General features: G+C 45.7%; 1 protein-coding gene across 1 annotated transcript; it reads right to left on the reverse strand.

Annotated features, from left to right (window-relative positions):
• Nucleotides 1–223: 223 nt before the first annotated feature.
• Nucleotides 224–15,947, reverse strand: LOC116956553 (tumor necrosis factor receptor superfamily member 3-like). Its single transcript, XM_032978249.2, has 10 exons — nt 15,504–15,947; nt 14,840–14,966; nt 12,229–12,343; nt 11,607–11,712; nt 9,049–9,174; nt 7,154–7,202; nt 6,043–6,146; nt 3,144–3,234; nt 2,610–2,662; nt 224–2,486 (listed from the first exon to the last, which is right to left on the reverse strand). The coding sequence occupies exons 3-10, from the start codon at nt 12,256–12,258 to the stop codon at nt 2,230–2,232; spliced, it is 816 nt and encodes a 271-aa protein (XP_032834140.2). The 5' UTR covers nt 12,259–12,343; nt 14,840–14,966; nt 15,504–15,947; the 3' UTR covers nt 224–2,229.

Here is a 15,947-nt window from a genome sequence, read left to right on the forward strand (position 1 = left end):
ATTCGTGGTGAGACGGGTGTCCATGCTATAAGCGAGTTGTTGAGAGTCGGCCTGATGATCAGTGCAACCCCACAAACAAGACGTTGACACCCCGAATGCATAACGGTTGCATCGTCAAAAGTGGCTCGATCACTTCCTGTGAGTCTGGCCTCAGTGAGGGCCAGCGATCATGATATTATATTTGGCCGGTCAATCAAATAGACAAATATATATAAAAAAACAAATCCCAGTAACAATATTTTAATGCCTATACGCAATAATATATGCTCAATTAGTCGATGCAGATATTTAACTCCATTTTGTTTACATGATAATTCACTTCACAATTCCAACCAAACTATTAATTGAATTGTAACGCCGTCTAAAACCAGACTATGTCATTTAATCACAGCCAGATCCTGCAATTTTCATGTCAGGGCTCTGCGATGCATTTGATCATTGCTGAGTCATGACATAGCCAGCACGGTGGGGCGTAGCATCGTATCGACAAGGCTCGATTATCGCAACTCACTATGCTATGGAACTCCTGTAAAAAAAAAACATTATACTGGTAGGAACGAAGTTGTAAACTGAGTGTACCAGCCTGCAATAAATTAATGTGTCCGTCCGTCCGTCCACTTTCATAAGAAGTGAAATCTCGTGCTGTTGGGTGTAATAAAATTGCGCAAAATTCCAATGTTCCTACCAGCCCACCCTACAGGGAGCTGTTAAAGCTGCAGCGTGTACAAACGTCTCTGGCAAGTGCCGTGACGGGTACTGCAAGATCCGACCGTGTCCGTCCAGTGCTCGCTGAGCTGCATTGGCTTCCATTTGCCGAACGAATACGTTACAAGGTCGCGCTCGTTACACACGTGCTTGCCACAATTGAACCACCACAATACCTTACTGATCTCGTTAAGGAGCATAACCCATCATTATGCGAACTCCAATCATCCTTGCAGTGGATTGCCACTCACCATGGAACAAATACACTGCTGTATACGCGTCGCGCACTTTCAGATGCGCTTCTGCGGCTGTCTGGAATGCTCTTGCTCTCAATAATGAAGTCATTGGCGCTATGCACTTTTAAATATAGATTCAAAACTAATTTCTTTAGAACGGCTTTTTGTGTTTAGTTTGTTGTCCTTCCCCACACCTTTGATATGTATGGTTGGCTATGTACTGTGTGAAAAAAGTTCAACATAAATACACTCCACTATAGGCTTCACTAGTGACGTCATCACATCTATCCCTCTATTTAAGTAACGAAACAGAAGGATGTCCCCACAAATCTGTCTGTCGCCTGATGAAGCTAGCTGTAATTACTGGCTAAACGTCGTATTCAGATTGTAAATGTTGTGGCTTGGCTCTTCAACACTGTGCTGTACTACTAAACACTACACCATACACTACACTATACACTACTATACACTACACCATACACTACACTATACACTACACCATACACTGCACTATACACTACTATATACTACACTCTACACTGCTATACACTACACTATACACTACTATATACTACACTATACACTACACTATATACTACACTATACACTACACTACTATACACTACACAACACACTACACTATACACTACACTATACACTACTATATACTACACTATACACTACACTATATACTACTATACACTACACTATACACTACTATACACTACACTATATACTACTATACACTACACTATACACTACACTATATACTACTATACACTACACTATACACTACTATACACTACACTATACACTACACTATACACTACACTAAATACTACTATACACTACACTATACACTACACTATACACTACACTATGCACTACACTATATACACTACACTATACACTACTATACACTACACCATACACTGCTATATACTACACTCTACACTGCTATACACCACACTATACACTACACAATATACTACACTACACACTGCTATACACTACACGATACACTACACTATACACTACCATATACTACACTATACACTACACTATATACTACACTATACACTACACCATACACTACACTATACACTACTATACACTACACCATACACTACACTATAAACTGCTATATACTACACTCAACACTGCTATACACCACACTATTCACTACACAATATACTACACTACACACTGCTATACACTACACGATACACTACACTATACACTACACTATACACTACACTATACACTACACCATGCACTACACCATACACTACCATTCGATGTCATTGCAAGCATTCAGCATTGACTGTTGTTCGTCTGGGCGTTGCAGGGTTGCTGAGGAGCCTTGGGTGGACAACTTCTCCATGGAACTGGAGTCGCTCAGAGGGGCATCCTTGTGTTGAACGGAGGCACGACGGGAATGGAGCAACATCAGCACCATCATCACAGCAACCAAGAGGGAGAGACTCACTGCTGCCCCTGCAGCTATCGCTGCATGTGCTTTGCCATTTGCAGATACATCTGGGTCTGGTTAACAACACACACACACACACATTTATTAAGAACACACGGAGAAGTACCGATGAAGAACATGTACATCATCCCTTGCTGTTGCTAAACCACTGCCGTGTGAATGTAGAATCATCGTACCGCTGCAGACGGCGTCGGTGGCGTTCGTACACGGAGCCAGCTCTCGTTCACAGCTTCACAAAGACACAGACACACACGCGCGCACGCACGGCCAACAGTTTCAGAATTTACCGTCACCACTAGGTGGCGAATTGGGATTTTTCGCTGCACTCTGTAGCCACATCGAGTGATAACGACTGGCGCAGTGATGGGGCAATCCCCACAGATAAGTTTTATTGTTATAGGTGCTGCCCCGTTCTAACTGTAGTCACTTCTGAAAGGGAAGTTAATGCCTCAGTAGGCTTTGCCCAGGTAGGGTGGGGACGGTTCAATTTCATTTTTTGATGCTTCTTGGTGATTTGTTTGCCTTCCCTGTACTTTTGCTGTTTGTTGGAACGCTCTTACCCCGTGGCCCCACGTCTGGACATCTGTGGAAAAAAATATAAGCTTCTCGGCTCATCGGATACCCTCCTCCGGTGTAAATAAAAAAAAATATTCTGAGTACGGGGAAAAAACGGGAGACGTCGCAAAAGGTGGGTTCTCCGCTGGACCCACCGTGTGCAGTTTCGGCAGCGAGACCCGGGCTGGTCACTGAATGTGCCTGGAGGACAGTCCGTGCACTTGGTGACGAAATCCGTATAGGAACCTGCAGGGCGGGTAGAGAGCGGGGGACGGAGGTCAACTCGCATGATCATCCATTTGGGTTCATAAAACGAGAGGCGCTGCTTTTGTGAGAACTTCTACATCGATGGTCTTGTGCGCATTAAAAGGGAGTCCCACACGAGCCCCATCCTGGAAAGGGAATTCCATTCGACATCCACACGGACACTCCGCGGTGTTGCTTGAGCCTATTCAGCCCGGAGTCTCGAGCCGCTGTGGTTACTGTTGACCACGTGTGTGTGTGTGTGTTAACCACGTGTGTGTGTATTAACCACGTGTGTGTGTGTTTACCACTTGAGTGTGTTAACCACTTGTGTATGTTAACCACTTGTGTGTGTTTACCACGTGTGTGTGTGTGTGTGTTAACCACGTGTGTGTGTGTTAACCACGTGTGTGTTAACCACTTGTGTGTGTTAACCACTTGTGTGTGTTAACCACGTGTGTGTGTCAACCACTTGTGTATGTTAACCACTTGTGTGTGTTAACCACGTGTGTGTGCTAACCACGTGTGTGTGTTAACCACGTGTGTGTGTTAAAAACTTGTGTGTGTTAACCACGTGTGTGTGTTAACCACTTGTGTGTGTTAACCACGTGTGTGTGTTAACCACTTGTGTGTGTTAACCACGTGTGTGTGTGTTAACCACTTGTGTGTGTTAACCACGTGTGTGTGTTAACCAAGTGTGTGTGTGTTAACCACGTGTGTGTGTTAACCACGTGTGTGTGTTAACCACTTGTGTGTGTGTTAACCACGTGTGTGTGTGTTAACCACGTGTGTGTGTGTTAACCACGTGTGTGTGTGTTAACCACATGTGTGTGTGTTAACCACTTGTGTGTGTGTTTACCACGTGTGTGTGTTAACCACGTGTGTGTGTTAACCACGTGTGTGTGTGTTAACCACGTGTGTGTGTGTTAACCACGTGTGTGTGTTAACCACGTGTGTGTGTTAACCACGTGTGTGTTAACCACTTGTGTGTGTTAACCACGTGTGTGTGTGTTAACCACGTGTGTGTGTGTTAACCACGTGTGTGTGTGTTTACCACGTGTGTGTGTTAACCACGTGTGTGTGTTAACCACGTGTGTGTGTTAACCACGTGTGTGTGTTAACCACGTGTGTGTGTTAACCACGTGTGTGTGTGTGTGTTAACCACGTGTGTGTTAACCACTTGTGTGTGTTAACCACGTGTGTGTGTTAACCACGTGTGTGTGTTAACCACTTGTGTGTGTTAACCACGTGTGTGTGTTAACCACGTGTGTGTGTTAGCCACTTGTGTGTGTGTTAACCACTTGTGTGTGTTAACGACTTGTGTGTGTGTTAACCACGTGTGTGTGTGTTAACCACGTGTGTGTGTTAACCACGTGTGTGTGTTAGCCACTTGTGTGTGTGTTAACCACTTGTGTGTGTTAACCACGTGTGTGTGTGTTAACCACGTGTGTGTGTGTTAACCACTTGTGTGTGTGTTAACCACTTGTGTGTGTGTTAACCACTTGTGTGTGTTTACCACGTGTGTGTGTTAACCACTTGTGTGTTTACCACGTGTGTGTGTTAACCACTTGTGTGTGTTAACCACGTGTGTGTGTTAACCACTTGTGTATGTTAACCACGTGTGTGTGTGTTAACCACTTGTGTATGTTAACCACTTGTGTGTGTTTACCACGTGTGTGTGTTTACCACTTGTGTGTGTTAACCACGTGTGTGTGTTAACCACTTGTGTGTGTTTACCACGTGTGTGTGTTTACCACTTGTGTGTGTTAACCACTTGTGTGTGTGTTAACCACTTGTGTGTGTGTTAACCACGTGTGTGTGTGTTAACCACTTGTGTGTGTTAACCACGTGTGTGTGTGTTAACCAAGTGTGTGTGTGTGTTAACCACGTGTGTGTGTTAACCACTTGTGTGTGTTAACCACTTGTGTGTGTGTTAACCACTTGTGTGTGTGTTAACCACGTGTGTGTGTGTTAACCACGTGTGTGTGTTAACCACTTGTGTGTGTGTTAACCACTTGTGTGTGTGTTAACCACGTGTGTGTGTGTTAACCACGTGTGTGTGTTAACCACGTGTGTGTGTTTACCACGTGTGTGTGTGTTTACCACGTGTGTGTGTGTGTTTACCACGTGTGTGTGTGTTAACCACTTGTGTGTGTTAACCACGTGTGTGTGTTAACCACGTGTGTGTGTTAACCACTTGTGTGTGCGTGCTAACTAGGGGGCACGCCCAGCAGTGGGTGTCTCTTAGCCACGTATCAACCATATGGGGGAAGTGCGGCGAATACTCACGAGACCCGACGGATTCCGCACCCCAGCGGTGAGTCCGAGAGCAAATGAGTTTATTTTTTACTGCCACGGTGGCTAGGAGATGTTAACTACCTCGCCTGGTATGCAGGAGGTCATGGGATTGATCACGACGCTGACGCCTGCTGCTGTATATTTGTAGTCTGATGGTTCTCTCTCCCCGTGGTCGCGTGAATTTTTCTCCGGTTCCTCCGGTTTTTCCCCTCCACATATTAGGAGCATGCGTTTAACAGTATTTGGCTGCCATACATTCCCACGTGATAAGCCAACTTCATTGGGCTATCATTTGTGGCCAGGTCGCTTCTTAAAAAGAGTTTCATAGCTCAGTTGGCCTTGCCCGGTAAATAAAAATAGTTTATCGTTAAAATAAATTATGCTGCGGTTTTTTCCTTGGAGGAGTATCTTCGAATAACCGTGAGCCCTATTGACCTTGTACCGCATTCACGAGATGCTGTGGGTGCTTTTATGGTGAACCGATGAGAACGATGATGCAATTTGGTATCTCACACTCGTTCAGCATCTCCATGCCCGCTGGGCAGTTTGGACAACACCAGAATAAGGTGCCATTGGCGGACAATTTCGTGATGTTTTGGTCCTTCCCGCAGCCGCACCTATGGGGAGTAAACCAAACGCGTGCAACCAGGAAGCCCTCAGTAGCGATCGGCTTAAGCAGCTGGCCATCATTTTTTCCCCCGTTTCCAATGCCCTAGGGGATTTACGCATCGGGGATTGCTGACATTTCTACAAGAACGTAAAAGGGCAGTGAGGACCACGCTTAAGCCTTCCGTTATTACGATGAGGTTTTTTTTTTTTAAATAAAAATATCGTTTCAATGTTATCGAGGCGAGAGCTCACACGTGACCAGGGTAGAGCATCAGGCTCCAACCTAAAATAAACCTCACCACGGAACATGTTTTTAGACTGAGGGCATCGCTAAGGTCACTGAGGTCCTGGAGCTCTTCTCTGAGAATCTCCTGGACTTGGAGCGCAGCAGATCCTAAAGCCTCATCTCCCACCAATGCCATGCAGGAGTACAATCGATTTCACTCGTGAGTAGAGTGCAAAATACTCTAGCCCCCATGGAGCCTTTCAACCAAGGCCGTAGCCATGGAGTCAACATTTGGGGGGACCAAATCTTCCGGGGGGTCCCCACCCCCCCCCCCCCCCGCCAGAAAAAAAATCTAAATTTAAAAACGAATTTCCTGCCTAAAATATTTAAAAAAATTCACTAACACATAGGATGGAGTTTTTTTGTACAATAATGTTTAATAGTGTATTGTATTACATTGCTCTGTTTTTTTTCTTTTTTACCTTGTATGTAATGGCAGAGATTAGGGATTAATAAAGTACAACCATAACCACAATCATATAAACAGATATCTATTTTAGAGTAATATATTGGGGGGACATTTTGAGCATATTTGAATAATGAGGGGGGGGATGTGTCCACTCCCCCCACCCCCCAATATATATTACAATTACGGCCTTGCTTTCAACATATGGTTAGCGAGCACCTACGAAGGCTGGTACGACACACGATAGCTGCACACAAAAAAACGCACTTTTTCACACACACACGAAAATATTCACACCCAATAATTTATTATCCTACACGTACCTCGCATTTCGAGTGGGAATGCAGTCCTCGATTTTCACCTGGTTACATGCTGCAAAAACCACACAAACAGGTAATGTTTTTCGATTATTTTTTTCTCTCGCTTAATCGGCATGCGCGGCATATGAATTTATATTCCGAGTTTAAGATCATGCTGGTAAAATGTAAATTAGAGGTATGCACTATCCACCTAGTGGACACAGCCATAAGGAGCATATTGTCACCTGGACAGATGTGCCAATTGATTTAGATTCCTGTCAAACTGATTACGTTGACAATATGGACAAGTTGCTGGTGAAATTTCGATGTAAAGCTTTCGTGACTGCAAGGATTCATCTTCTTTGGTTCTTTCGGTAAAGTCACGTAGAATGAGAATAAAATAATAAAATAACACAATAAAATTCTCACGACGTTTCGGCCACAACGCAAGCGGCCGTCTTCAGGTGAAAGGTACAGACAGGTCTTTCACCTGAAGACGGCCGCTTGCCTTGTGGCCGAAACGTCGTGAGAATTTTATTGTGTTATTTTATTATTTTATTCTCATTCTACGTGACTTTACCGAAAGAACCAAAGAATAAGTTGCTGGTGGTTGCAGAACACTGTGCGTCAATCAGGAAAGGGCACACGATTAGTTCTGATAACGTTATGGTCTGTGTTATTATAGTCATTGGCAATGATTAAGGAACATTTTTAAATTGCAAAAATAAAATAAAAACTTCAACTGGGCCGAAAGTCGTCAACTTAGTAGACTGCCTGGAAAGGAATTAAATCTTATCACAATAATTATAACGAATCAAAACATCAATTGACTTTAGCCGTTCAAATTAGATAAATTGATTCGATTACAATGTAACAACGAAGTCTGTTTAATGAACCGTAATCGTTAAGTAATCCTCATTATGCTAATTTAAGTAATCTCACAATAAACAATGCGTAACTGAAATAAGTTATTGTTGTAGTGTTTAATATATTAAGCTAGTGTGATTGTCCGTCATATAACGGGTTAATAACATTTTCATTGAACTAAAAATACTAAAATTTGAAGATTGTATTGAATTTATTTAATTTAAAAAATGTCTATATGTCACATTTCGTAAAGAACAAATACTACATTTACAAAAATGTTTATAATAATCCCCGTAGCCTACACAGCGTTACACACAGCATACAGAGTGTCAGGCGTTAGAAACAGGTCACCAAAACTAAATGTATAATGCGTCAACACTGTTGAATGTCAGGAATGATATTGTTATTTATATTGAATCGTGGGCAGATAGAGACACCAATATCAGATTGACAGCAGTGATGTTGCTAAGCAGTGAGGCAGTGAGAAACGGCCTTAAATAAAAGTGAAACGTCTTTTGTACAGGACCTGAGGGTTCCAGCTGAAATCCCAGATTAATGGAAACCCACCTCCACGAAATCCATTGTTGTGCGCCCATTGACATCCGAATTCACTGATTTTCTTTATAAAAAAATTTTTTACGTTCAGCCACCGAACTGGACGCACGCTCTCCAGTTCGGGAGTGCAACACGTTCACGCAATGTTTGAGCACTGGCTAATGCCTGACGATGCTGGGTGTACTCTCAGTCGAAGCGTCGTACAATCGTCACATTTTTACTTGTTTTTTGAATGCAACCAGTTTGCCGAGAAACAAACCATTGGCACATTTCCCCAGGTGACAACTTGATTTTATTCAGCTGTGTTGGCGAAGGGTTGCATCGCTATATCCTCATTGAAATTCCCACACAATATGACCCCAAAATATAAAGGCGTTTCATAATAGAGGTGGCAAAAAGCCTTCGCGGGTTAAATTAGCGTGGGCCTTCATTTATGACATTCTCTCCAACGTGCTACCCTCCGCTGTGTTAAAACGTGGATGGACAGTGAAATTCACCTTGAACGCAGCGTGTGCAGTACGAGCACATGGGGTTGGTGTTGTACTCAGAGGTGTAGGATCCCTCAGGGCAGGGCTGGCAGCAAGTCGGCGTGTCCACTGTGCACCAGGCGGATCTAAAGGATCCTGTCACCCAATCAAAAGACCCTCGTCAAATGAAGTCCGTGATCACCTCCGCTGGTTATCGTTACAGCTCGGTACACTGTGGTTGGTCACTCTCGATGATTGTTCGCACGAGTTTCAAGGTAGGGAAACCCTTTTTCACTGGAGCCTGCATAGAAGGAGCGTAATTCCTCGAAAGCTTCAATGTCCAAAGCGTAAAAATGCAATCACATCACAATTAGCTGTACAGGAATAAGATAACAAACTGCATTAGGGCCTCAACACATCTGGCTGTGTCTATGTCGAGGTTGCATTAGCGTAATGACGACTTGACACACTTCTCTTGAGATGGCACTTTATTGAAGACACGTTCACTTGACATCAGGCAGAGATCCCACTGCAACAGCCCCGAGTCTCCCCCGCATCTCCCCCTTTTATATCAACACGAGGCCACGCCCACCTTCTCGATCATCCTCGCTGACTCTGGACGCTCCCTCTACCGGCAGACTCTACCGTGCTCTTCCGTTACCTGACCACGCTCCCTTCTCGAACATTCCCGTAGCCACCAGTCCCTTCGCACTCACAACCGGTACACCTGTCATTACCTCCCGTGGCCACTAGTGCACTCGTACTGTACGCTGACTTCCCTGTCATTACCTCGCGTGGCCACTAGAGCACTCGTACTGTACGCTGACTTCCCTGTCATTACCTCGCGTGGCCACTAGTCCCCTCACACCGCGTGCAAGCACTATTGCCACTACATTTGTTTGGACAGGCAATGCTTCTGGCGTTTTCTTTGGAGTCCACCGATTAGACTCGGACCAAGGATGCGAGAACACCACCGCGAAAGTACCGGACCCAGAAGCATCAACCCTGTGACTGTCAAGAGACGACTATCGCTGTTTGCCCGACTGTGATGCGTAAAGGCGGTGTGTTGAAGGAGCGAGATTAGCCGGCGACTGTAAACGTTCACCTGGGGTGCGCCACATCTGGCCCCATCGCCTCTGGCTGCCAACATCAAGAATGGCCCCGCTGCCCTAGAGGCAATGAATGCGAATGCCCAGCTGGGGTGGAGGGCATCAAAAAAAAGATTGCCGGACAAGCTCAATAGTAGTAGACTTTAAGTGAAGATTTAGTAGTAGACCGTTTGAGGGGGCAGGGGGCCATGGCAAGACATAGACCCATGAGAGATCTACGAGTGGAAAACACCGCGGCGAAGCCCAGGATGAAACAGATTATGCTCTGAAGCTGTTGCCCGTTGATGTTATGCGATGCCTGTCTGGTCGGTAATATGACAGGGTTGTTGTGCGTAACAGTTTCAGAAGCAAAATAAATGTCGTCTGAGGGCACGAACATCTTCCCGATGAAGGCAAGTTTAAACGAATGGGAGGAAGAAAATCTCCAACATAGAGGGCCACAGATTAAAGTATCTTGCGTGCTGTTTTTTTATGGAGCCGCAGTTCGTCTGCAGACGATTTGAACGACAAAAGTGAGCGAATCAATGGGAGCAAGAGAGAACAGGGAATCCCGGAGCAAAGATGATTCTGGAGGCACCATCCACACGTCCTATTGATCTGCTTTACGTCTTGCAGCAGAGTGTTGTTCTCCACACACCATTGTTATTCAAATCGTCTAGAACAGCGGTCCCCAACCTTTTTGGCAACAGGGAACGGTTTCGTGGATGACAATTTTTTCACGGACCCGGGGAGGGGGGGGGGGGGGTTCATCATTGGGTCTCTCCCCCTTTTCAAAGAAGCTCTCCGGCGACGTTTGTTTTTTACTCATTGTGGCTACTAGGGGGTTAGAGCTCGTGGGCAACACCACGTGACTGAGACGAGTGTGCAGTGCGGGAAAGAGGCGCGGATGGAAGTGGTAAATGATAAAATAATGGGCGGGCCACGTGGGAACTCACCGCTCACCACCTCCTGCTGTGCGGCCCGGTTCCTAACAGGCCACGGACCGGTACCGGTCCGCGGCCCGGGGGTTAGGGACCCCTTTTCTAGAAGAAGAATACAGCAACACTAATTGTTGAGGAAGAGACACCGATGAAGAGGGGGAATGTCAGAAGCATTGAGGTGTACAGGGCCGACGGTAGAGTTGTTTGATGGACTGTCTTTTGTGAGTCCGGAAGAGAGAGAGGGGGGGCAGAGAGGGGGGTAGAGAGAGAGGGAAGGGGTAAGAAGAGCAGAGCGATACATCTTTTGTTAATTCTTTCATTTAAAAAGGGGGGGGGGGGGGGTTTACATAAAGCAAAGCATAAAAAACACAAAAAAACGAAATGATGAACGAAGCAAAGTGCAGACTACACCGAGCATCTTCTTGTTTCCTCTGATCGTAAAAATAAAAAAAATAAAAAATATATATAAAAAAGAGAGAGAGAGATATGTACACCACAGTGAATGGTGGTGTAACGTCAATGTTTGGTTTTGTCTCTGCAATCATTTTGGGCCGCTCACCGGGAGGACACTTATCACAACAGTGCCCATCCATTGGATATTGCGTGAAGGGATTGCAAAATCCATCCGATGCTTGCACGGCCCCCAACGAGATTCCCAGCAGCACCTGGTGTGAGAGCACGCGTGGCACACAGACGTGAACGCACACAGCATCAGCAACTTTATTTATCCCGGAGGAAATCCGATGAGCTGAGAAGCTCTTTTTTTTTCCACAGACGTCCATTCCCTCCACCTGCCGAAGTCGACGTCGCTAACAAAGTTACAAATAGACCGAGGCAGTTACTTCGGTGTGAATGTGGAAGAGGATGGCTGGCCGATGGCCGAGATTTCACGTCGAATGTGAGAGAACAGCCGAAGGAAAGAACAAACACGCTCGAGAGAACGTCCATCAACGGTGGACACGGAGCGATGAAAGCAGCTCATGTCGGGGTATCACACGGATCATTGTTGAATCGCGTGACCCTGCAACATTTGGATGGCTGCGGGAGGCCTTTATCCAGTTGTGGATCGATCACAGACGAAGATGGCGATTATAAGACGACAACGTGAATGTGGTTGTCTCCTTTAGGCTGCCCCTTCGTCTCGACCTTCGGCTATATTAGAATGATGGTCGAATACTCACAGCACTGTGCACGGCCAGCATCATCATCATCTGGGCGAGATGATGTTATATCGGGGGATGCTGTTAGGGCCGTAGCGGTAGTTCCCCGAGTTGCTTTTCTCAGTGTGCGATGAATCTAAAAAAACAAACATATCAATGTTATTGCACTGGAATTTTGATTGGTGTGTTTGCTGTGCTACGTGGTGGTCGGCAAAGGCCCCATTGCAGCAATATCCAATGTTGTACCGTACTCATTGCTCACACATCAATGTTGTCCACTTTTACCAGTGAGCATCGACACTCACGACCTGCACGCCGTGGGGCGGCCATTATTCAGGCGTTAAAGAGCTCGTAAAGCCCGGACCAAGCAGATTAATTTGCCGTCCTGATTGTTGTTGCTTAATTGTTAGACATTCTATTGCAATGTTGTGGCGTTGACAACTCAAGCATTTTGCTGCATCCGCTATAACATCAGCTGTACTGTGTATGCGACCAGTACACTTTGATTGATTTAACATGTGGAGCCCTGGCCTGCAAAACGAATAAATTCAATGCTCGATCGCTGCTCGATCACACAGACGATCGATTTGTGGATTGAAACGAGCCAATTTTTTGGCTGTTAGCCCGCCCATACTACAACTTTTGGCATCCCTGGGCATGAGCATAATGTGCTCATCAAAAAACACAGTGAAGTTAAAGTTTTGCACCTGCCATGCGGCCATCCATTTAGCACGTACGCAAAAATCTGTCAAAATTTTACCCCTCCCCCCCTCCCTGTAGGCACGCGTACTTTATACACCCCCACCTGCGTACATACTCTTGACGCCCCCTCCCCGCCCCGAATCCTATAAAACGGCAGATATTGAATCCACGCAGAAACTATCAAGGATGAATAATATTAACGTGTTTAAGCAAACAGATTGTCAACCGCCGGACTATCTACCTCATTTGAAGGCCAATGTAGACAAATTATTATTGAGGCTTCACCCCCCCCCCCCCTCCTTTCCTATGTGTACATTGTCAGTAGGCCCCACATACGCAATCGTACGCATTTTGGTTAACCCCCCCTCACCCCTCCATGCATACGTACTAAATGGATGGCCCCCATTCCTATGAAGCGTACGTTGCGTGGCCCTAGGATTACAATACGTGCCAGGGAGGCATTCGCAAAGTGAACCCCATCACAAAGTCGATAGCTACTTCTCTTATTGTCAACTTGATTATTAACGGCTTGTTTGTACAAAGCTTCAAGCGGTCGGCCCAGTGAGTGCTCATGAATTTAGCAACTTCAATTTGATTGAAGGTCAAGGCTAATGTCAGTGGCGAGTAATAACTGAACGGGTCCTGGTAACCCACTTCACCAACCCCCATTGCCTATGGTCAGGCAAGGCGTTAATCTCAGCAGTGGATTGAGAATGTATCCGTATATCAGTCGTGCATTGACAATTGATGACTCAGTCCGACTGCTTCGTTCTTGTACATTTTCAGGCAAAAAAAATGTTTCTGGGAGGATCGGGTGTAGCGGTCACAGACGCCAGGATTCAGTTCTCTACTCGCATCTATAGAGCCTCGGCATCATACTTTTTTTTAATACAACGTGCAAAAACACAGTCAGGTCCTGCAGTGTTTATATCAGGGCTCTAAGACAACATTCGACCACTGATGAGTCGTGTAGCGATGTTTCGACAGGAGTCAATTACTTTACGGGATGTCTGGCAAGAGCATTAGCACGCTGCAGCCAGTACGACATTCGTTTGGCACGACGTGTCGCGACCAGTTACGGCAAGACCTGACACCGTGTCCGTCTGGTGCTCGCCGAGCTGCATTAGTTTCCAGTTGCCAAACGAGTACATTGTTGTAAGGTTGCACGGACTACACACACACACACACAAAGTGCGCTTACCACAATTGAACCACGACACATTGCTGATCTCCTCAAGGAGCATAGATCATTATCACGCGAAATCTGGTTTTAGTTTGTTGTCCTTCCCCCGAACCTCTGATTAGAGCAGTTGGCCAGGTACGGTGCGAAAGAAGTTCAACATTCATGCGCGCAACCCCATCGTGGAAGATCTCCTGCCTAAGCCTCAGGGGCGGCCCTAGACGAGTTGCCAGCAACTGGCGCCCTAGGGCAAACCCTGCGATCTCCGATTTTCAGTTTAATGTTTTTTAAGCGTATTTGTTTTAACACACGGGCATAATTATCGGGTTTTTTTCGGTTCGTCCTTCCGTTATCTGTCCGACCAATACATTCTCATAAACGTTGAGAGTTGAATTATAATTCACATTCCCACTGTATGCGCACGGGGAATTGAAACACTGACACTTTCGTTATTTGAATTTGTATTTTCCCCTCGAATTTCGCGCCCCCCACTGAACTTGGCGCTCTCGTTCCCCTATGAGGAAGGTCTGCCCTTGCATCTAGTGTCTCATCAGCATAGTGAGTCGTGCTTGCACCAATGCCATATGGTGTAAAGGAAAGCTACGTGGATTTCACGTTACTTTATTCGTGTCCCAGTGACATTTGCTGGCCAACCTTCAATCAACAACAGCAATTACTATACCACCGGTCCACCACCTGTCAAATAATAGTTCACACCTCACCGCGGTGGCGAGATGTTCAATCCCTCACCTGATTTATAGACGGTCGCGGTATCGGTACAAACTCTGACGCCATCGTTATATTTGGAGTGTGAATCTCTCTGTCCCCGCGGTCACGCTGATTTGTAAGTCGACATGCCGGTCCTCCGCTGCACACACTGAATCGACATCACGCGTTCAGAGTGTGCGTCTGCTGTGAGTGTCCGCGCGAGAAGCCACTTCAATTGAACTATAGTTTGTGATAGCCAGGTCGCTTCTGCAGAAGAGCTATACAGCTGTGGGATCTTACCGTGTCAAATAAGAAACAGCAAAGATACGTGTTTGGTCAAGTAGTTCAGTACTTTTCGATTTAAAGCTTTCGTGACTGCAATGATTAATCTTCTTTGGTTCTTTCGGTAAAGTCACGTAGAATGATAATAAAATAATAAATTGATAAAATAAAATAACACAATAATATTCTCACGACGTTTCGGCCACAACACAAGCGGCCTTCATCAGGTGAAGGGGGCGAGACTGTCTGGTAGGACAGCGCTGGAGTGGCCGCTTGTGTTGTGGCCGAAACGTCGTGAGAATATTATTGTGTTATTTTATTTTATCAATTTATTATTTTATTATCATTCTACGTGACTTTACCGAAAGAACCAAAGAAGATAGTTCAGTACTATAAAAGCACAGCAGTCGATGGTCGATCTTACCTGAAGCAGGTTTGCGAAACATTTCTCACTGTTCACCACTCGCATGCAGAGTCAGAAATGAATCACGAAAAAGCCGTGATGTCATCACGGCGCTTGTGTCAGGCTAGGTGCACTTTGAGGCCACGTGAAGCGTCGAAGGCTCGCCGACAGGAGGTCACGCGACAGACCCCAGGTGTTGTGAGTTGACTTGACTCGGAAGTCTGGCAGATTCACCAGCCGTGCCTAGCTACTGACTTACAACAATGACGTCGGGTCTAAGCTACGAGAGGACGCGTCGCAGCGCTTTACGAATCTTGCGAGTGTGTGGAGTTATAGCCAAGTGCCAAATTAGCTCGTCGATGCTTATATATTGACGTGGTGATGACGGGAACATAAAAAAGCCACATTCCGAGGTGCACATTTGTGAACAGTCGGTCACACCCTGACCAAACATGCGTTGAGTGA

Source organism: Petromyzon marinus, chromosome 66 (assembly GCF_048934315.1).
Source record: "Petromyzon marinus isolate PM22_M1 ecotype Great Lakes invasive population chromosome 66, UKy_Petmar_22M1.pri1.0, whole genome shotgun sequence".
Taxonomy (NCBI): domain Eukaryota; kingdom Metazoa; phylum Chordata; class Hyperoartia; order Petromyzontiformes; family Petromyzontidae; genus Petromyzon; species Petromyzon marinus.

What these genes read in the sequence shown, in the direction of transcription:
- LOC116956553 (XM_032978249.2), bottom strand. Translation starts at nt 12,258, where the DNA reads ATGATGATGATGCTGGCCGTGCACAGTGCT. An exon ending in TTGTGATAAGTGTCCTCCCG is followed by an intron (nt 9,175 to 11,606) that starts GTGAGCGGCCCA and finishes ATTGGGTGACAG; the next exon opens with GATCCTTTAGATCCGCCTGG. An exon ending in CGCTGCCGAAACTGCACACG is followed by an intron (nt 2,663 to 3,143) that starts GTGGGTCCAGCG and finishes GTCTTTGTGAAG; the next exon opens with CTGTGAACGAGAGCTGGCTC.